Source organism: Desmodus rotundus, chromosome 3 (assembly GCF_022682495.2).
Source record: "Desmodus rotundus isolate HL8 chromosome 3, HLdesRot8A.1, whole genome shotgun sequence".
Classification (NCBI taxonomy): Eukaryota; Metazoa; Chordata; class Mammalia; order Chiroptera; family Phyllostomidae; genus Desmodus; species Desmodus rotundus.
This window is the reverse complement of record NC_071389.1, coordinates 163,140,024-163,163,766: the sequence shown is the minus strand read 5'-3', so window position 1 is coordinate 163,163,766 and position 23,743 is coordinate 163,140,024. Positions and strand designations below refer to the sequence as shown.

At 40.2% G+C, this 23,743-nt stretch overlaps 1 protein-coding gene and 1 pseudogene across 2 annotated transcripts in view; both read right to left on the bottom strand.

The window, feature by feature from the left end:
• The window catches only part of PKP2 (plakophilin 2), an 85,389-nt gene that overhangs the window by 35,742 nt on the left and 25,904 nt on the right, over positions 1-23,743 (bottom strand). For both annotated transcript variants that reach the window (XM_053921645.1, XM_024575515.4), the window contains exon 5: positions 6,931-7,138. In XM_053921645.1, the coding sequence (XP_053777620.1) occupies positions 6,931-7,138 (208 nt within the window). The remainder of the gene's footprint in view (positions 1-6,930; positions 7,139-23,743) is intronic.
• On the bottom strand, positions 18,561-21,528 carry LOC128780588 (translationally-controlled tumor protein-like; annotated as a pseudogene).

Below are 23,743 nucleotides of genomic sequence, written 5' to 3'. Positions count from 1 at the left end.
TTCCTTTGCAATAATCAGAAGAGGGACAAGAATGTACTGCTTCATTCTTTTTTTTTTTCTGTTTAAATTTTATTTTTATTTTTTAAATATATTTATTGATTATGCTATTGCAGTTGTCCCATTTCCCCCCCCTCCACTCCATCCTGCCCACCCCCTCCCTCCCACATTCCCCCCCTATAGTTCATGTCCATGGGTCATACTTATAAGTTCTTTGGCTTCTACATTTCCTACACTATTTTTACCCTCTCCCTGTCTATTTTCCACCTATCATCTATGCTACTTATTCTCTGTACCTTCCCCCCCTCTCCCCCTCCCACTCCCCTATTGACAACCCTCCATGTGATCTCCATCTCTATGGTTCTGTTCCTGATCTAGTTGTTTGCCTAGTTTGCTCTTGTTTTTGTTTTAGGTGTGGTCGTTAATAACTGTGAGTTTGCTGTCATTTTTACTGTTCCTATTTTTGATCTTCTTTTTCTTAGGTAACTCCCTTTAACATTTCATATAATAAGGGCTTGGTGATGATGAACTCCTTTAACTTGACCTTATCTGAGAAGCACTTTATCTGCCCTTCCATTCTAAATGATAGCTTTATTGGATACAGTAATCTTGGATGTAGGTCCTTGCGTTTAATCTTGGGTAATGTAATTATGATGTGGCTTGGTGTGTTCCTCCTTGGGTCCAGCTTCTTTGGGACTCTCTGAGCTTCCTGGACTTCCTGGAAGTATATTTCCTTTGCCAGATTAGGGAAGTTCTCTTTCATTATTTGTTCAAATAAGTTTTCAATTTTTTGTTCTTCCTCTTCTCCTTCTGGCACCCCTATAATTCGGATGTTGGAACGTTTCGAGATGTCCTGGAGGTTCCTAAGCCTCTCCTCATTTTTCCGAGTTCTTGTTTCTTCATTCTTTTCTGGTTGGATGTTTCTTTCTTCCTTCTGGTCCACACCATTGATTTGAGTCCCAGTTTCCTTCGCCTCACTATTGGTTCCCTGTACATTTTCCTTTGTTTCTCTTAGCATAGGCTTCATTTTTTTCATCTGGTTTTCGAACAGATTCAACCAATTCTGTGAGCATCTTGAAAACCAGTGTTTTGAACTGTGCATCCGATAGGTTGGCTATCTCTTCCTCGCTTAGTTGTATTTTTTCTGGAGCTTTGAAGTGTTCTGTCATTTGGGCCATTTTTTTTTTTTTTTTTTTTTTTTTTTGTCTTGGCGCGTCTGTTACTTTAAGGGGCAGAGCCTTAGGTGTTCACTGGGGCGGGGTAATGCTGGTGGCTGCGCTGTGACGCTGTATGTGGGGGAGGGGCCGAGAGGGAGCAATGGCGCCCGTTTCACTCTCCTCTGGATTTCAATCTTTCACTCCGATACCCACAATCAAACTGGGCCCCTCTGGTGCTGGTTCCCGAGTGGGTGGGCTTGTGCAAACTCTAGGCCCCTGTGGGTCTCTCCAACGACCTCTCCTGTGAGGCTGGGAGTGTCTCCTGCTGCTGCCCCCAACTCCCACGGGCGTTTTCAATCAGAGGTTTGAGGCCCCCCCCCCCCCCCCCCCCCCCCCCCCCGCGCTGGAGCCCTGGGTTGCGCGGTCTGCTTCGCTCCCCACCGTTCGTCCGGTTTATCTGTGTGCGAATGTGGGGCCGCAGGGTGCTACCCACCGCTCTGCCTGCCCTGTTCTCTGCCACTCCAAGTCCGGACCTCTCAGTTTATCTGTGCGTGAATGTGGGGCTGCAGGTCTGCTAGTGGTCGGACTGCCTGTGCCATTCATCCCACACTCCGACAGTCTCGGTGGCGCCACAGCCAGCCACAGCCACGTGAGTCCTCTCCACTCCGGTGCCTGTCTCCGCCCCTCCTACTGGTCTGGATGAATGTTTATTTTTTATTTCCTTGGTGTCGGACCCCCTTGCCGTTCGATTCTCTGTCAGTTCTGGTTGTGCGAGGAAGCGCAGTGTGTCTACCTACGCTGCCATCTTGGTTCTCCTCTGCTTCATTCTTATCACCTCTTTTCATCCAAGGTGGACTCTACACACTACAGCCAGGGCTCATTACTCAGTGACCTTGAAGATGAGTCTCTGAGACTATCACGTACTGTTCCCATTTCAAAGTGCCCTACCACACTCACTGGTAAGGGAGCAGGAACAGTCTCATGGGGGAGAAAGCTTTGATTCTGAAGTTTTTTCATTGAAAGAAGGAAGACCTTCCCCTGTAGGCTGGTACAGAAAATCAGAAAATGCCAGAAAGTTCAGTGTGTTGACATTCTTTTCAACAAAGCTCTGATCCTAAACTTAGGCATACCCCCCCCCCCCCCACACTGATAGTTCTTTTAATAACTTGGGCAGTAAAATCAAGGTCTTATCTGAAAACACATCAGATTCTTGTACTTGTGTATAATCTAAATATTTCCAGGCCACAATTCTCTTTTTCTTTACTACGTCAGACACCCACAGTTGTTCAGAAACTTACATGAGCACCACCGTTGTTACTGCAATAAACAGGCATGAAACAAGTGGTAACCTATTATTAAAGGATGCAAAAGTAGTTCAGAGAAGTCCCTTCCTTCAAAATTGGGGGGAGGGGCTGAAAATAAAGACCAGAGGGATGGCATTTGAAAACTCTTCAGAAAAGTGATATATGAGACACCTATTGAAGGATGAGAAGGTTCTCTAGGTGTGGAAGAAGACTCCAGTCCAAAACAACAGAGGCAAAGATACCGAGGCAGAAAGGAAACGCGAACAGACCAGCAGACCCTCTAGGACTTTAGAACTTGGGATGGAAGGGTAGGAGAGGAGACCCTGCTGCCCATGGTCATCAGGCCCACATCTACAGAGCAGACTTTATCTTACAGGTAATGGGGAGCATAAGGAGACAATATTTTCTCCTTAGAAAGAAATCACCCGCAGAGTGGTGGATAGACTGGGAATGTGCGATACTGAGTCACACGGCTAGGTGGCTAGGTACGAGACTACGGCAAGAGCAGACCAGAGAGAGGAAGAGGCCCGAACCCAGACAGTAACAAGGAGAGAGGGAGGGTCGAAGAGGAGTGAGGGAGAGCTCTCCGCTCTGAGATTCTCAAAGACAAGCCCTTCCCAAATACGAGTAAAAATGAGATCCCCTGGCCCCAAGATGTAGGTGGGAGCTGCTTTGATACAGCAAAACACTCACTTAAAACTAGTTCAAATCTGGGCTTTATTCTTTCCTAGCTGTATGACCTTGGACAATTTACTCCCTGCCCCAAACCTCAAATTGATCAATATTTAAATCATCAATAAAGCCTTATGGAGCTGGCAGGAGGAATAGAGATGAAAAATGAAAAGCCCAAGCTTAGTGGCTGGCACATAATAGGGGCTCCATAAAAAGATGTTTATGAAGTAGACAAGAGATTCACATACATGGTTACTCACTTTGTGTTTCTAAACAAAGATATAAATATGTCTATTTAAGTCAACAATTTATTTTTAAGGCCAGGAAAGCACTTACTTAACTTTTCTATTAATAGAGCTAAAGGAAGTTATTTATAAGGATTTGTATCCAACATTCAAGTATCAAATCAGTTAACATGTAATGAACACCCTCTGGTAGGAATGTTTGTTTTGTACTAGAAATCCGGGCACTTGCACAATTAACCTCCATTTAGTGCTGTCTGTGGCATCAATACCACACAATGTTCTCTGACCTGCTTCCTATTGCTTATACAAAAGAAGAGGGAGCCTGGTTCAATGGATTACTTCCTTGACACACACCCATACAACCTCTGAAGCTTTCCAGCAACCACAGTACCCTAGCTTCAATCACCCTTATCCAAGCTTCCTCTAAATGATAGGCAGCTTCCTTCTGCTTCTTTGCTCTGTTAACAGTGATGTTCACTTTGCTGGGGATAACTTCATTCTTCTTTAAAACCACCAATCCAAAGCCTATCCCTCTTTTAAGATCTACAATGAAACATACCTCCTTCATGAAGTCTTTTTTTGACTGTAAACCATGATAAAATCTGATTCTCTCTTGTGGTTCATTACTATAATTTAATAAAAACAATGTTAGGTTCTAAATGTAAGGTTTTTTTTAATGCCAACCATTACACAATTGTTCGTGGCTTAGTAGCTGGAAAATAAAATCCACAACCTCTCTGGACTGTGATTCTCACTGCTTGGTGCTCGCAGGCTGCCCTGTAAATGCCGGCTGAGTGAGTGAATGGGTGAGATGCCTTTTTATTTCTGTAGGTATTTTAATCAAACTCAGAAATACGAAAGGAACTATCCTGTGGACATGACAGCATGCTAGCAGAAGGGACGCATGCTACAAACCTTTGGGTAGTTTCACAAAATTAAATTATACCAAGATTGAATGTTATATTTTAAGATACAAGTGAGTAGAGAGGATATAAAGTTTTTACAGGAAAAAAAAGGAAACATATAATAAAGTGAGGATGGCACGACACGAGATATTCAATTAAAGATCATATTTCTCAACTACCTCTTTTTTAAATAAGAACACTGTCAACTACTACCATTAAAAAAAAGTTTATATAGTATAAGAGTTCGTTTTGTTGGGTCTTAGTTTTTTCATCTGTAAAATTGAGATTAAATACCCAATAATACCTAAAAATACCTCAAAACCTAAAGCTTTATAACACTTAAATTTTATTATTTTTAAAATATATTTTATTGATTATACTATTACAGCTGTCCCATTTTTTTATCCTCTTTATTCCCCTCCATTCTGTAGCCCACCGCCCACCAGCATTTCCCCCACCCTTAGTTCAAGTCCATGGATTGCACATATAAATTCTTTGGCTTCTCCATTTCTTATACCATTCTTAACCTCCCTCTGTCTATTTTGTACCTACCATTTATGCTTCTTATTCCCTGTACCTTCTCTCTCTCTCTCCCTTTCCCCCTCTCCACTGATAACCCTCCCTCCATATGATCTTCATTTTTCTGATTCTCTTCCTGTTCTAGTTGTTTGCTTAGTTCGTTTTTATGTTTTTGTTTTTTTAGGTTCAGTTGTTGATAGCTGTGAGTTTGTTGTCATTTTACTGTTCGTATTTTTGATCTTTATCTTAGGTAAGTCCCTTTAACATTTCATATAAGAAGGCCTTGGTGATGATGAACTCCTTGAACTTGACCTTATCTGGGAAGCACTTTATCTGCCCTTCCATTCTACATGACAGCTTTGCTGGATAGAGTAATCTTGGTTGGAGGTCCTTGCCTTTCATCACTTTGAATACTTCTTTCCAGCCCCTTCTTGCCTGCAAGGTGTCTTTTGAGAAATCAGCTGATAGTTTTATCAGAACTCCTTTGTAGGTAACTGTCTCCTTGTCTCTTGCTGCTTTTAAGATTCTCTCCTTGCCTTTGCTCTTGGGTAATATAATTATGATGTGCCTTGGTGTGTGCTTCTTTGGGACTCTATGAGCTTCCTGGACTTCCTGGAAGTCTATTTCCTTTGCCAGATTAAGGAAATTCTCCTTCACTATGTTTCAAATAAGTTTTCAATTTCTTGCTCTTCCTGTTCTCCTTCTGGCACCCCTATGATTCGGATGTTGGAATGTTTAAAGTTGTCTTGGAGATTCCTAAGCCTCTCCTCATTTGTTTTGAATTCTTGTTTCTTCATTCTGTTCTGGTTGAATTCTGTGAGCATCCTGATTACCAGTGTTTCTTCATTCTGTTCTGGTTGAATTCTGTGAGCATCCTGATTACCAGTGTTTTGAACTCTGCATCTGATAGGTTGGCCAACTCTTTATTGCTTAGTTCTATTTTTTCTGGAGTTTTGATCTGTTCTTTCATTTGGGCCATATTTTTTGTCTTGGTGCATGTTATGAGGTAAGGGGGTGGAGCCTTAGGTATTAGCCAGGGCGGGGCAACCAAGGTTGCTGTGTTGTGGGGCTGTATGTGGGGGAGGGGTTGGAGAGGGAACAATGCTGCTTATACTTAAAAAAAGGTATGTGTGTCACCAGGGACACTGAAGCTATTTAAAGTTTCCTCAAGGCAATACTACTGATAATTGTGCTCAGGAATGTTTCTTGCCCTCTGTGATGCGTGCAGGGAGCTGCAGCAGAGAGCTGACGATGATGGCAGGGAGGGTGGGCCCCAACATCAATGAACCAACCACACTCTCCTCTATCCTACCCATCACTCATTTAAATGAAACTAGGCCTCCCTCTGTGCTTCAAGGATTAGTAAAACTGTTGCTTTAATTCTATCTCATTAGTTCATATTTTTAATTCATTTGGAAGAAACAAGATACTTATTTGTTTATATCAGTATATGAACAGAAATATAAAGCACAGAACTGGAAAACATATCCATCCACTCTCTTCTTTTCTCTTTTTTTGGGGGGGAGTGGAGGGCTAGGTGGGCTAGGGAGCTGGTATTTTGAGGGGTTCAGGTGATGAAAGGACAGGGAAATAGAGTTTCTGGTATTTTAACTAATTGGATTAAACTGATCCTCTACATTAGGATACAATTTGAATCCCCAATTTACTTTCTTTGTATTGATTTAGCAAATAGAGTGTTGAGTAAATAATGAAAAGAACTGGGTGTGGTTCTTGTTGTGTTTCTTCAGAATGTTTTGGATACCTTGGACAATACTGAAATTCTACAGATTCTTAAACTTACAAAGTTCACTGTTAGTGAATTCATGCCTAATTTTCATGCAGTCTTGTCAATAAGTTGTTTTAAAGACATATACTCAAAGGTGCACACAGTTTCTAACTAAAAATATTAAGCAAAAGCCTCAGAATAATTTCCCTTTCAGAAGAAAAGGAATTTAAACCTGACTTGAACCTGGGGTCTTAGCCAGCAGATGACAGTGTTTCTTAAAGTCATCTGTCAAATAACAATGAACCCAGGAACCATTTGTTCCAGGAAACTTAAAAAAAAGCAGAAGACATAACACATCTGGCTGGGGCGCAGCCTGTAAGGCCTTTAATACTCAGTAAGCACTACCTGTTATTTGTTTTTTAGTCTCCAAGTCTCTGGTGTGCTTCAGCACCTGCAGCAGCCGAGGTACCCCGTTGAGCTCAGCTACCTCCACCTTGTTGTCATTGTCTTCAAATACCAAGTTTCTCAAGGCTCCACACACAGCTCTCTGAACATCTTCATTCTGGACTTTTAGGAGCTGCAGAAGCTTCGGGATGCCATGAAGCTGATTGACCTGGGGATGAAGTGGGTGCATATTTCAGATATTTACTAACATTGATGTGACATTAGAGACCTTCAATGAAATATGAATGAAGAGACAAAGTTGACTATTAACTCCCATCAATCAACACCTATGTGTGGAACAACCTGAGACTCACGGTGTATAATATACTGCTGCTATGAGGTATCTCTCATCGAGGAGCTGACAATCAATTAGGGAAGTTAAAATGAAAACCTATGAAAAATTGAGGGGGAAAGTTAAGTGATAAAAGGTGGATAAGTGATAGCTAAGTGGACAGAAAGAGTTAAGTAATAAAAGGCTTGAGCACAATAAAGACGACAAGAACTGGGAACTTGAGGAGTAAGGCACGTTTTATGGAAGAACACATTGCATGAGTTTTCTAGGACAGGACTTTACAGTCAGTATATAAACTGAACAGAAACCACCTTCATCAGTGGTAGCAGTAAAAGTTCACTAACCACAGTAACTGTAGTAGAAATGAAAACTAACGTAAATATAGGTGTTTTTATGATCAATTGCTTTGAGGATTTAAAACAATTTATATAAAATACTCAAACATTTAAGTAAATAACATAGCTTTACACTCTTTTATGTCCTATTTTAAAAACACTTCTCCTATACAAATATGCCAGGAGTAGACCTAGGACTAAGAAGAACAGTAGATGGTTTAGATTCTGAAACCTATAGCTGTTTGAGAAAAGGCCACGTAAGCAACCTGGGCAAGACGAGTCTGTGTGCTAGGCTGCAAACAGCTAAAGAAAGCAAGAGGTGGATACAGGGTTGCTGCAGAGAAATGTTAAGTTGCAGACTGAGAGTTTTCTTTCTCAGGGGCTTCCATTACTATCTGATTTAACATTTTTTAAATTGGTAAGAACTTTGGGTAAAGATCTCAGTAGTTTTCACCATCTTAATGCAGAAATGTGTAGGTAACAAGTTGTGAACGGGCATGAGTTTCCCTTTCAGATGAAGTTCCGCCCCGATAAATGATGCTCTCATTAGACAGCAGTTCATACTCGGTGGAGAGCTGTACACCTGGCCCCAGTGGCATATTTTGACATTTTCTAGGTATCATCAAACTCCATCCTCCCTTTCATACAGATAAATGGAATTTAAGAGACAGTGTTCCAGTCTTATACCTTCCCTTGTTAGGATTAAGCCACGATTGTAAAATAATCTAAATAATAAAAATAATAGCCACAATAACAATAACACAAAAATAACAACTCCACCTCCCACTTCCATCATTAGGAAGTGTCAGCACAGTGTTGAGTTTTATACATATTATCTAATCAACAGCTTTCTGGGACCGAGAGGGAAGCACTCCTTGCTTCCCTTACGTCTCCCTGGGTGGTAATGAGGAGTAACACTCCCACTTATTGGCTCCCTTCCGAGGAGACATTTGCAGAGCGGGAGACAATTGGGAGATGGACCACAGCAATTTTGAGGGGCGATGTCTAGAGCCATTCTAGTGTATTTGTATAATAATTTTAAATGATAAAGATTTTATTTCATAGCTTCCAGTTAAACCTGGTCCAACAGATCATCTATTTGATCACTTCATCTATTCCCATTATTACATTTCCTTAAAAGCGGAAAGGCACAATTTATTTTTAAAACAGCTTGAAACTCACATGTTTCCTTAATTCCATCAAATTCTATTTTATAGCTGGGTTTTAAGGTGGTTAAATTCCCTCCATAAACATCATAAATGCCAGCTAGACTAAATCTTCACAGTAGGAGCGTAAACATCAGATGCAAAAAGAAAATCCCTTTCGTCCTGAAGGTACTTTGGCAGCTTTAGAAATATTTTATTACTTAATTTATAATTTACAAGTTGCCTTCTTCAAAACGTGATGTGAAGTGGCTTACTGACCATATTGCCTTTCCAGCTGTGACGACAGCATTGGTGAGAAGTGGCACCTGGAAGCCTCCACCGCCCCAACCAGGGAGTGCAGATGGCAGGCCTCTGTTTAACAGCCTCTGACCCGTCCTCGTTGCCTGCCACCTCCATCCCCTTGGCCCTCAGCACTTGCAGACACACCACGCTCAGATAAATGCTGAAATCCGACCACAGCTCTACTTTACTGTAGAATTTGACTCCCTAGTGACTGGCACCTACCCCGCAATTAAAAACAGAGTTTAGTGGATATAAATCATATTAAATGTATGAAGCTGATGACATTTCCTCACTGCTTTCATTTGAGATGGTTTCTAAATATATGAAAGGGCAAAATCACATATTAGAATTTTAACTTTCTCTTTGACTCTGATTCTCTTCCCTGTCAACTCCAAAATAAGGAATGAGTAGGCTTTCTGGTGGCCAATCCACAGAGGGAGCAGACGGCCTCCAGGGTCAGGGCTCCCTGTGCCCAGGTGCCTTTGCTCTCACTCCCTTTGCTGCTGGCAAGGCTGGGCCCCTCTGCCTGTCTTCTGGCAAAGCCCTGCTCCTCCTGCAGGAGCCTGCTCGAATGTCACCTCCTCCGTGAAATGTCACTCCCTTTCTCTTCTTTCCCTCTCTGTCGAATTAATTACTCCCTATAAATTGGTAAAACCTTCCGGAAGGCAATTTGGCAATTTATGTCAGAAAGGAAAAATATTGTTCTAAAAATCTTCATTAGGAAGCAATTTCAAATGCAGACACAGACTAGTAACACACAGTAACAGTAGCTACTTTATAATAGTGAAAAATAAGAAACCATAAATGTCCAACAATGGGGGAAGACTGGTTAATGATTAACTGTCACATATCCACGTGTTGAGGTGGCCACGGGAGAGGCAGAACAGTGTCTGAACTGACGGGTGTTTTATTAGTCATGCAGTTCCCTCATCCATCAAAGAGGGACCGTGTTAAGATGAGCAATTGAGTGCTAGGATGTGGTAGTTACTCAACCCCTGGTAGCTACTACTATCACCACTAATGCGCCACCATTAAAATGCCTACAAACTATTCATGTTATAAGAAAGCTCTTATGATATAATAGCATCTCTGGGAAGAAAGCTGAATAAAAGGACTACATTTCTACTCATAAACACAGACATAAAGAAGGGAATGAGATCAGGGGGTCTGGGAGAAATGGTGGGCTATAAATTATGAATGGTGCATACTATTTTGCGTATTTTTAAATAGCAAACATATTTGTGTATTCTTTTAAAAATTAGCACAAAAAGCCCACAAACAAAGGCACATATTCAACTGATTACAGCTATGCACACACAGGGTGGGGCAAACGTAGGTTTGCAGGACAGGAAGCAGAGTTTATTCTTGTATATTTTCCATATAAATGACTTTAAAACTACTTTTGCGCCACTCTGTATATGCATTAAAAAATCAGAGAACAAAACCAAAAGGATAACAATGGTGGGATCATGACTGTTTTTCTTTTTTCTTTCTTCATTTCTCAAATTTCTTATGAATTTGTATTAGTTTTATAATAAGATTTTACAAAACAGTTATAGAAGTCACGGCTTCTGCGATCAGATCTGAAATAGGCATAAAAATAAAACTCAGTTTAAGAAGGATCTTGTGGATTAAATTAAGGAATTTGTCCTTTATCCCGCAGGCACACGGGGCAGCTACTGGATGGTCTCCTGGGTGCTGTGAGGAGAATGGATTAGCGATGGACAAGAATGGAGGAAGGGAGACTAATTAGGAGGCAGCTGGCTTAGCAGAGATGATGGCGACAGGGATGAGCTGTACCCCTGGGTGAACTACCACTCACGGAGGAAATAACCTTCTCTGAGTTATTATTCCGGGGCAGGCACTGAACCATTATCTGATTGCTTTCTCACACCAACTCTTTGAAGCAGGACTATTACTTCCACTTTTTCGTAGGAAAGCTGAGGCTTACAGAGGCAAAATATCTTGCTCAAGGTCACCCAGGTAATTAGGGTGCTGGGATTCCAATCCATCCATGAGTGACTCCTGAGCCTCAATGCTCAAATGCCACGTATTTTACCTCCTAACCCAGCAGGAAGAGCAAGTTTAGAAGGAGGGCTGGATAATGGAGAAGAAAAGCAAAAGATAATGTGTTCATTTTTTGGTAAGTTGATGTTGAGCTTAGTGGGAAGTCTAGGAAATAGATGGACATGTGGTTTGGAACCCAGGGAAGAGATTTGGGCTGGAGATGCTGTGAGTCATCCACTTCCAATCACACGTTAATGGAAGCCACAGAAGTGGATGAGGCAGGTCAAAAGATGGTGTTGAATAAGCAAAGCCTAACCCCCCCTCCCTCCCCCACCTCCACCCTCCCCCTTGATTTTGTCCATGTGTCCTTTATAGTAGCTCCTATAGAACCCTCTCCCCACTATCCCCTCCCCATTCCCCTGTGGCTATTGTTACAATGTTCTTAATTTCAATGTCTCTGGTTATATTTTGTTTGCTTTTTTCTTTTGTTGATTATGTTGGCTGGGGTGGGGTGGAGGGATGGGGAGAAAAGGCACACAACTGTAATTGAATAACAATAAAAAATTAAAATTAAAAAAAAGATTAAAAAAAAAGAAAAGAAAAGCCTCAGCAAGGCAGCTAAGGAACATATAAGGGACAGGTCAAGCATAAATTTTTTCACAGAGGAAACCTGAAGAAGCCAGAGGGACAGAAGAACCAGGAGACTCTGGACCAAAAAAAGAAAAGTTTCAAAAAGGAGAGAGGGATTGATGGTATTAAATGCTGATAGTCCTAATCATATAAAATAAGAACTGAAAAGTTGCTACTGGTTTTAAAAGTTATGACTTAAGCCCTGGCTGGTGTGGCTCAGTGCATTGAGCACTGACCTGTGAACCAGAGGGTTGCTGGTTTGATTCCCAGTCAAAGCACATGCCTGGGTTGAGGATCAGGTCCCCTATTGGGGGCATGCAAGAGGCAACCACACATTCATGCTTCTCTCCCTCTCTTTCTCTCCCTTCCCCTCTCTAAAAATACACAAATAAAATCTTCAGAGAAAATTATAACTTAAAATTGTAATCTCTATGCCCAAATAGTAATTGTCTTTTATACATAATTTAAAAAACTATAGCATCATGCTTATTAGCAGGATTTTGTTAATGTTCTTAGGTTATAACATCACAATTCTTAGATTTTCTACAAAGCATATGTTTTCGGTTTTCAAGTTTTATTATTCTGAAAAATAGTCTTCTTGCTTTATCACAGAGTAAGAGTTAAAAAGGCAGGTATAGCTTTTAATTCTACATTTAAGCAATAAAATTTGTAATCAAATTAGTAATTTCATGACAGTGGAAATCTAGCCCAACTTGGGTAACAAAAGAAAATCCAAGTAATGCCATTATTATAAAATGAAAGTAATAATGCCCAGTATTTAAAGATTGGAAATAAAAAAGATTTAAACATTTATCTGAGTTAGCCATAAAAAGGACTAATTTTTAGCCCAATTCTCCTGCAAACTACCACCACCAACTTTCTGGCCACCTGGGAAGATGATTCTCCAGCCTCACTCAAGCCTTTGGACAGAAGCACCCTGGCCAAACCCTGACGGCACTCTCAGGAGTGAACCAGAGCTACATGTAGGTGCTTTTGTATGGCTCGAACTACCTGATCTGCAGGATTAGCCACATTTCTTTCTGTGAAATCTACTGATTCCCTGAGTGCTATGGAAGTGGGTAGGTTACTTTGTACTCCTATTTATACTAGTTGAGATACATGTTTATCAAGAATAGCTTAGGCTTCTTTCCCAATTTATTTATGTCAACTGTAATTATTATTGTGATGATGCAATTTATTTCTTAGAAAAATGAAATACAAGTATGAAAAAAGACTTCTGTCTCTCTGAAAACTAATCTGAATGCTTTGAAAAGATTAGATAAAGGTGAAGAAGTTAAAAAAAATATAAAAATACAAAAACGTAAAAATCTAGAAGGATTTAAACTCACATGAATTAGTGCCATGAAGTTTTTATTTCACTTTAAAAAGACTAAAAATGGCAGATAATAAAGGGCATAGTTTATGTAAGAAAGATCATTACAAACTATAAGTGTCGATGTGCATAATTTAAAAAAAGATTTTCTCTGTAACTGATTAACTGATAACTATTAGTCTTGATCCCAAAAAATAGATGGAATAGATGGAATAGTAGAAAATAAATTTTCTACTACAAAGAGATGCTTTTCTTTTGCTTGTCAGATTAACACAAACAAAAAAATATCTTGTGGTATTCCCGATGTTGGGAAGAGTGTAAATTTGTACAATTTGGGGGAGGAGTTATTAGGAGTTATTATCAAAATTAAAAATGACTCAATTGTAAAGAGGGTTGAATTGACCTACTGCCTGAAACAATTTTAAAAACTGGAGAAAGCATACAATGGTCCATAACTGGACATGGGGCAATGATGGAAAGTGGTCTGTAGGAGACAGAGAACAAGCAAGGTGAGACTAACTGCTGCTTCAGATCATTGCCCTGAGAGAGTTCCCAGGCTGCAGTGAGGGAGACAAGTGGAATTCAACAAGCCAAGCTGAGGAGACAGAGTGCAGACCCTAAGAAGAACAAAGAGGTGAGTGTTTGTAAGGAAGGGTACCAGAGAGACGAGCTGCACAGAGAGAACTCCTGACATCCCTAGAGGGTCCCACGCCAGCATTCAGTAGAGTATTAATTAGTGCACATGTGTGAGAAAACTGCCTGAGGCCAGAGAAATAACTACCTAAAGAATTTTAGGAAACAACAGCTCCTCATGCTCACACCAGCCATGAACCCTGCTTATTCTCACTCAGCCAGAAAACCTCCTGATTCACAGTACATGGGTAGAGTTCTCACAAGTGTCTTGCCTCAAGAATAAATGCCGCTCTGGTCCAACTGAACAAATGTCCAAAGCAGGGTTGGAAAGGATCAAACTGTTTTCAAGTAACTTAACTGCATCCTAGAACAAAGCTCCAGAATATTTACAGAAAACTAAAAGTATATAGCACCCAACAAGATAAAATTCATAATACCTGGAATTCAATGAAAAATTTCCAGGCACGTAAAGAAGAAGAAAAATATGATTCATAGTGAGAAGAAAGACCAATCAATTGAAACCTAGCTAGGGACATAGAAGATATAAAAAAGACTCAAATTTAACTTATACAGATGAAAACTATAATTTCTGAAATGCAAAAATAGGACTTCTGGCCAAGATGGAGGCATAGGTGGAAACACTTTGCCTCCTTGCACAACCAAAGGAAGGACAACAACAAATTTAAAAACAAAAAATAACCAGAACTGCCAGAAAACCAAACTGTATGGAAGTCCAACAATGAAGGAGTTAAACAAGAAACATTCATCCAGACCAGTAGGAGGGGCGGAGATGGGCAGCCAGGGCAGAGAGGACGCGTAGCAAGGCAGTGGCTAGTGGACTAGGGTGGGCAAGGTGGCAGCTGGAAGACCAGGCAGTCCCACATTTGTATGCGGATAAACCGGGAGGAACAACGGGACAGACCACAAAACTCAGGGTTCCAGTGTGGGAAAGACAGCCTCAAAATCTCTGGCTGTAAAAATCTGAGGGGGTTGCGGCGGCAGCGGGATAAACTCCCAGCCTCAAAGGAGAGTTCCTTGGAGAGAACCACAGGGTCCTAGATGTACACAAACCCACCCACCTTAGAATCAACACTAGAAGGGCTCAATTTGCTTGTGGGTAGTGGGAGGCGGATAGTGACTGAAAGCCAGCCAAGAGCTGAGCAAGTAGAATTGTTCCTTCTCTGACCCCTTCCCCACATATAGTGCAACAACACAGTGGCCTGGTTTGCCTTACCCTGGCCAATACCTAAGGCTCTGCCCCATACAATGTAACAGGTGTGCCAAGACAAAAAAAAAAAAAAAGGCCCAAATGAAAAAACAAAGCTCCAAAAATAGAACTAAGTGATAAAGAGATAGCCAACCTATCAGATGCAGAGTTCAAAACATTGGTAATCAGGATGCTCACAGAAATGGTTGAGTATGGTTGCAAAATGGAGGAAAAAGTGAAGACTATGAAAAGTGAAATAAAGGAAAATGTATAAGGGACCAACAGTGAAGGGAAGGAAACTGGGACTCAAATCAATGGTTTGGAGCAGAAGGAAGAAATAAACATTCAACCAGAACAGAATGAAGAAATAACAATTCAAAAAAATGAGGAGAGGCTTAGGAACCTCCAGGACAACTTTAAACATTCCAACATCCAAATCATAGGAGTGCCAGGAGAAGAGGAACAGCAAGAAATTGAAAACTTATTTGAACAAATAATGAAGGAGAATTTCCTTAATCTGGAAAAGGAAATAGACTTCCAGGAAGTCCAGGAAGCTCAGAGAGTCCCAAAGAAGTTGCAGCCAAGGAAGTACATACCAAGGCACATCATAATTACATTACCCAAGAGCAAAGATAAGGAGAGAGTCTTAAAAGTGGCAAGAGAAAAAGAGACAGTTACCCACAAAGGAGTTCCCATAAGACTATCAGCTGATTTCTCAAAAGACACCTTGCAGGCAAGAAGGGGCTGGAAAGAAGTATTTGAAGTCATGAAAGGCAAGGACCTACATCCAAGATTACTCTATCCAGCAAAGCTATCATTGAGAATGGAAGGGCAGATAAAGTGCTTCCCAGATAAGGTCAAGTTAAAGGAGTTCATTGTCACCAAGCACTTATTGTATGAAATGTTAAAGGGCCTAATCTAAGAAAAAGAAGATGATCAAAAAGTATGAACAGTATAATGACAACAAACTCACAACTATCAACAACTGAACCTAAAAAAAAAACCAAAATCAAAAACTAAGTCAACAACTAGAACAGGAATAGAATCAGAGAAATGGAGATTACATGGAGGGTTATCAGTGGGGAGAGGGAAGGGGGAGACTGGGGGAACAGGTACAGGGAATAAGAAGCATAAATGATAGTTACAAAATGGACAGGGGAATGTTAAGAATAATGTGGGAAATGGAGAAGCCAAAGAACTTACATGTGGGACCCATGGACATGAACTAAGGTGGGGCAATGCTGGTGGGAGGGGAGGGTGTGAAGTGGAGGGAAATTAAAGGGAGAAAAAAATAGGACAACTGTAATAGCATAATCAATAAAATACACTTAAAAATAAATACAAAAATACAGTGAATAAGATTAAGGGCATATTAAGCATTGCAGAAGAATAGTGAATTTAGAGTATAGCAACTGAAATTATAAAAGGAAACACAGGAAAAAAAAACTGGAACAGAAAAACAAGTATGGATGAGCTGTGGGACAACTTCAAGCAGCCCAATAGGTATGTAAGTTGAGTTCCCAAGGAAATGACAAAAAATATTTAAAGAACTAATGGCTAAAACATTTCCAAGCAAAATTTCAAATGTGATGAAAAGTAGAAATCCACAAATTTAAGCTCAATGAACTCCCAAGCACAAGAAACCTAAGGAAAATTATACTAAGGCATATTGTGACCAAATTGCTCAACACCAGTGATAAACAGAAAATTTTAAAAGCAAGTTGGGTGGGCGGGGTGGGTGGGGGTAGAGACACATTATGTACAGAAGCAGGAGAAAAATGACAGATTTCTTGTCTGAAAAAATTATAATCCAACTCTTTCAGAAAACAAAAGAGGGGAGACACTTTTCAGTTTATTCTGTTAGGCTACTATTATCCTCAATCCAAAACTGGACAAAGACATTGAAAAAAAGAAAATCACAGATTAATACCCTTTGTAAATATAGCTGTATAATTTTTTAACAAAACTCTGAAAACAACCCAAGTGTCCCCTGATAGATGAGTGGATAAAGAAAATGTCACATATTGAATATATATAACATATATAACATTTTATATGCTATATATACATATATATTATTAAGTTATAAAAAGGAAGGAAATCCCTCCATTCGTGACAACATGAATGGATACTGTGTGCCTTATGCAAAGTGAAATAAGTCACAAAAAGACAAATAGCGTATGATCTCACTTATATGCGGAATCTGAAAAAACAAAGAAACCTGAGATCATAGACACAGGAAACAGATTGGTGGTTGCTGGAGGTAGGCATTTAGGTGTTGGTGATTGAAATGGGTAAAGGTGGTCGAAAGTAGAAACTTTTGTAAAGTAAGTAAGTCATGAGGATGTAATATACAGAATGGTAATTACAGTTAATAATACTGTATTTTATATTTGAAAGTTGCTAAGAGTATATCTTAAAAGTTCTCATTACAAAGAAACCCTTGTAACCCTGTGTGGTGACGAATGGTAGAGAAACTTACTGTGGGGATCACTGTTCAGAACATATATCATGCTGTATGCCCGAAACTAACACAACATTATATGCCAATTATACCTCAATTTAAAAAACCCAAAAAGCAAGAAAAATGTTAGAAACTTTTCCTTTTCTTCAAACAAAAACAACAAAACCTTGGCCTCTTCTGTCAATATCTTTCATTGAACTGTCTTTTTTGGGGGAGCAGAAGAGAGTCTTGAAGAATGAAATTATAATGGTGGGGTTTACATATGATTTGACAAGGAAAAGATGAACAACCCAGGTGGCAGAGAGCATAAACAAAAACATGTATGTAGGGAAGCACCAGGCATGGTGAGGGGTCAGAGGCCTGCCTGAATCTGAGTATGGCCAGGAATACAATGGAAGAACAGTGCCATGTGGTGAGGAAGAAGGCAGGTTCTTCAAGGGCCAAAAGGAAGACATGGAATAAGTGAAGAATTTGGTGTTTCTTGCTCCATAGAAAATGAGGATCCATTGCTTGGACTATGTTCTGTAATAATTGTTCAAAATCAAACATGGCTAGTGGGAGTGTAAAATGGTAAAGCCATATTGGAAAACTGGCAGTTTTTTAAAAAAATATATTTTATTAATTATGCTATTAACAGTTGTCCCAATTTTTTCTCCCTTTGCCCTCCTCAGCTCAGTACTCCCATTCCCTCCAGCACTCCCTCCCCCTTAGTTCATGTCCATGGGTCGTGTATATAAGTTCGTTGGCCTCTCCATTTCCTACTATTCTTAACCTCCCCCTGTCTATTTTGTACCTATTAATTGTTTCTTAATCTCTGCACCTTTTCCCCCTCCCAGCTGATAACCCTCCAAGTGATCTCCAATCTATGATTCTGTTTCTGTTCTGGTTGTTTGCTTTGTTTGTTTTAAGATTCAGTTGCTGGTAGTTGTGAATTTGTTGCCTGTTTAATGCTCATAGGTTTGATCTTCTTTTTCTTAAATAAGTCTGTTTAACATTTCATATAATAAGGGCTTAGTGATGATGAACTCCTTTAGCTTTGCCTTCTCTGGGAAGCACTATCTGTCTTTCCATTCTCAATGATAGCTTTGCTGGATAGAGTCATCTAGGTTATATGTCCTTCCATTTCATCACTTTGAATACTTCTTTCCAGCCCCTTCTTGCCTGCAAGGTTTCTTTCGAGGATTCAGCTGATGGTCTTATGGGAACTCCTTTGTAGGTAACTGTCTCCTTTTCTCTTGCTGCTTGTAAGATTCTCTCTTTATTTTAACCTTTGGCATTTTAATTATGATGTGCCTTGGTGTGGTCCTCTTTTGGTCTGCCTTGTTTGGGACTCTCTGTGCTTCTTAGACTTGTATATCTATTTCCTTCACCAAATTAAGGAAGTTTTCTTTCATTACTTTATCAAATAAGTTTTCAATTTCTTGCTCTTCCTCTTCTCCTTCTGGCATCCCTATGATTTGAATGCTGGTACATTTAAAGTTGTCCCAGAGGTTCCTGAGCCTATCTTCATTTTTTGAATTCTTTTTTCTTCCTGCTGTTCTTATGGAATGTCTTTTCCTTCCTTGTGTTCCAAATCATGGATTTGATTCTCAGGTTCATCCTCTCCACTGTTGGTTCCCTGTTGATTTTTATCTCACTTAGTGTAACCTTCATTTTTCCCTTGTTTTTGCTGTACTCAGTGAGTTCTTTGACCATCCTGATTACCAATGTATTAAAACTCTGCATCTGATAGGTTGGTTATCTCCATTTCATTTAGTTATTTTTCTGTGGTTTTGTTCTGTTCTTTCATTTGGGTCATATTTCCTTGTCTCCTCAATTTGGCAGCCTCCCTGTGTTTGTTTCTATAGTAAGTAGAGCTGCTTTGACTCCCTGTCTCAAAGCACCTGTAATTTGTGTGGGGTGGGACCTCAGGTGATCGCCAGGGTGGGGCAAGCTGCTTTACCGCTTTGTGGCTCTGTATGGGGGGAGGAGTTGGAGAGGGGACAATGCTGCTGCCTGGCTTCTGGCAGTGTGCCCAGCAGTTGGCCCAACTGTAGTCACTTCATCTACTCCCCACATGCAACTGGTGCCCTTCCAGCTGTTGCCCTGGTGGCGAATTCCAGAGTGGGTGTGTTTGCAAATGTTCTAAGTCTATGAAGGCCCTTTAAATGGACTCTCCTGAAAATCTGGCAGTTTCTTCCACTGCCCCAACCCCCACTGCCTTTTACAGCCAGAAGTTATGGGGCTTTAACTTCCTAGTGCTGGAACCCTGGGCTGTGTGGTCTGGCCTGGGATCACATGTTCCAAAGGTATCCCTCCTGATTTTTATCCACCACATGTGAGTGTGGGACCACGTGTTCCACCATTACTGCCTCTCTGGTGTGTCTCTGAGCCACTCAGCCCATCTCTGTGACTCTGCCCCTCCTACCTATCTGGATGAATGTGGTTCTTTAAATCCTTGGTTTCAGACTTCCATACAGCTCAGTTTTCTGATGGTTCTGGGTGTTATTTGTTTTGAGATATAGTTGTAATTCTCTCTGTGGTAGGTTGAGGAGGCAAAGGGTGTCTCTCTGTGCCTCTGTTTGACCAGAAGTCCTGGAAAACTGGAAGTTTTTTATAAAGTTATACATATACCTACTTTATGACCCAGCAATTGTGCTCCTAGGTATTTACCCATTAAAACATTTATTCACATAAATGCCTATTTATGAGTGTTTATAGAGGGTTAGTTCATAGTCATCAAAAGCTGGAAACAAACGTCCTTCAGCTGGTGTCAGGATAAACAAACTGTGGTATGTCCATCCATACAGTGGAAACCTACTCGGAAAACCAAATTGGGAACGGACTACTTATACACGCAACATGGATGAAACTCTGATATGTATACTAAGTGTCAGAAAACAGACTCAAAGGGCTATGTATCATATGACTCCATTTATCTGACATTTTGGAATGAGTAAAACTTAGTGATAGGCAAAAGATCATGTCAGGGGCTGGAGATGGGGGAAGGATTTGACTGCAAAGGGACAAAAAGGACTTTGGAGGGGGTGATGGAACAGTTTTTTATCTTGATTGTGGTGGTGGTTACTGTACTGTGTGTTTTTCTGACAGAAAACTGTACTCTAAGAAGGGCATAGACTATATGTAAATCATACTGTCATGTTGAAAAAAAAACCACAGTGCTTTTTTGAGTTTTGTATTAAAACCAAATGAAAAAAAGGATCTCTCAGAACCTAGCAAAATCCAAGAAGATTTGTTTATAAAATTTCCTGATAGAATTGATTTTTCCATTCTCTGTTTTAAAGAAATTGCAGAAATATTTAATGATTTCACCTTAGTGATATGGCTGGATTTTTTTTTTTAATTTAAATGCATTTTATTTTTAGACAACCTACATGACAGGTTTTTCCTTAGAAACAATGCCTCCAGTCCAAATAAATCAAGGTCAAAATAAATGAAGAGCTCAAGATAACATCAGTCTCATGTGTTTGGGTGTTGGATGAAAGCAGCAGCCAGCCCAGGCTGGGTGGTTCAGTTGGTTAGAGCATCGGACCGCGCACCAAAAGGTTATAGGTTACATCCTGGTCAGGACACACACCTGGGTTTGTGTGGGGAGAGCACAGGAGCCAACTGCTGGATGTCTCTCTTTCACATCGACATGTGTCTCTCTCTCTCTCTCAACTCAGTAAACATATCCTCAAGTGAGATTTTTTTTTAAAAAGAGGCAGCCAGTTAGGATGACAGGTGATATATCCAAATTGCCAAACTTGTTAACATTTTTCCATTTCTAAGCCACCCTTAAAAGAGAATCATCCATGGGGTTGTGTGGTTCTCACAGCAGGCCAGCAGAGCAGAGCTGTCTGGATGCGTGTTTTCACCACTAGAGAACCAGTAAATGTTGAAATTACCTAGGACGTGCTTGATTTGTCTTAAAGCCCCTGTCATAAAGGCTTTACTCTTTCTGCTCTCTGTTTTTCAAGTTGCCCTTTGATTGATTTGGTGTAATCTTTGATGGACTTCCTGTAGGCTTCTTTTGTGAAGCTTTTGGGTACCCTGCCCTTGGGGACTGCAGCAGAGACATTTCCACCAATAAGCGAGTCATCCATATTATCCTCTCTCCTACTGACCACCTTCCCCTCCACCTCCAGGCACAGCCCATCTGCATCTCCAGGATCTTGTAGATTCCGGAGGACATCTCATCACGGCGGATGAGGTCCTGGGAGATGACCATGATGGCGGCTGGAAGGAGAGGACAGCAGGAGCCCCGAGTTGCACAAGTGCTGCCTCAGTGGTGCTGGGCAAAGGACAGGGCGTGGGCAGAAAAGCAGGGCCGTACCTTTTTACCTAGTGCAACTGTGCAGTAATAAACCCTTTGTCAGTGAGAAAAAAACAACAACCCACTAATATTCCCTAGATTAAATATCTCCAAAAGATAAGCCAACCCACAGGGATCACAACAGTTAATAGTGAAAGATTGAGGGCTTCAAAGAACAACATGTCCACTCTCACTTCTCTGTAACAATGTGCTGGTGGTTCTGGCCAGTACGAAAAGAAAAAAAGAAATATAAAAGTCATTCAGATTGTAAAGGAAGAATAAAGCTGACTTTATTCACAGATGGCACGATCTTCTATGTAGAAAATCTGATGAATCTACAAATATGATACAGAGCTTAGAAGTGAATTAGTAGTACGGAAGGATAGAAGATCACCTGTATTGATTGAACTGTATTTCTATACGCTAGCATTGAACAATCAAAAATCAAAATAAAAAAACCCCTGACCTTCTGTAAAGGTATCTGGAAATATGACATCTTTGAGGATAAATCTGACAAAAAACATTGAAGACCTCTAGAGTAAAAACTACAAAACAATGCTGAGAGAAATCAGAGATCTAAATAAATTGTGAAATATATCTTGTTCAGGAGTCAGAAGACTCAATATTGTTCACACATCAATTCTCCACATATTTATCTGTAGACTCAATGTAATCGCAAAAAAAAAAAATCCGAGAAGTTTTATAAGTGTAGAAATTGACAAGCTGATTCTAAAATTCAAATGTCCTGCCAAAGACCTGGGATAGTCAACATAACTTGAAAAAAAAAGAGCGAAGAGGACTAACATTATCTAATTTTATATTATATCTAATATAAACCCAGAATAATCCAGACTGTGGTTTGGGTATCTATAAATATAGATAAACAGATCAATGGAATAGAATACATAGTCCAAAAATAGACTCACACACTGATCAATTCCTTTTCAACAAAGGCATAAAAACAATTCAGCACCAAAAGGAAAGTCAACAAATGGTGCCTGAAAAATCGCACATACACACAGTTTTTTAAAAATTGATTTTTAGAGAGAGAAATTCTAGAAAATTCGATATTATCTATAGTAACAGAAAAACAGAACATAGGTTGCCTAGGGTCTAAAAGTGGGCGGGGGAGGGGTGGGCATGGATGGTTACAAAGGGGCACGAGGAAACCGTGGAGTTCATGGATATGCTCAGTATCTTGATCCTGACGATTTTTTCACAGTGCCGAAACATGTCAAAACTCCGTCACATGGTACCTTACAAATGGCATTTGAAAAATGAACAAACAAAACTGGTACATTTATACAACAAAAATCGATGCAGCAGTTTTAAAAAATAAAGGAGGGCTAATATGTATTAAAGATTTCAAAGATATTAAATGAAGGCAAAGTACAGAGTACTGTAAATAATCTATTACGATTTGTGATTATGTCTGAAACAAAAAAGGATACTTAACCAACCCATCCAATAATTGTTTCTATATGCATAGAATATCTCTGGAAATAAACCCAGAAATTGATGAGAGAGAGAGAGATTGCAAGAGAGAGAAGGAAGAAGGGAGGAGACAGAAGGGGAGAGTGAGACAGGGGCAAATGGGGGAGAAGCTGGGGTTCGGAGCAGGAGAGGAACTCTTTCCACTGCATACCTTTTTGAACTATGAGCCCCACCCCTGCCACAGATGTATTACTTTTAAAAACAAACATATAATAAAATTACCTACCGATCCTATTTTAGGGCTCGGGCCATTAGGAACACTTGTGGAAGTACCCAAAGACACATGTACAAAGTTGGCCACTGAACTGTTGATAAGTATGATAAATTATTTAACGAAAACAAAAATTGGAAAAATTTGCTTATATTTAATACAATACAGCACACACTCGCCACTGCCCTACCCTCTCTCAGAAAAATCTGAAAGCACACAGACTGTCGACAGTAACCTCTGGGGGTGGTTTTAAAGGGGGAGGCTGGGAGACAGACACAGAAGGGGGAGGTTTGTGTAGTGACTTCAAGTTTATGAGTTGAGGGAACTTTTTTTCATAATGTACATATTTTCTTTTAAATTAAAAACTCTTGCCCTGACCGGTGTGGCATGAATGACGATGTTCAAAAGTGTAAGTATATTACTGGT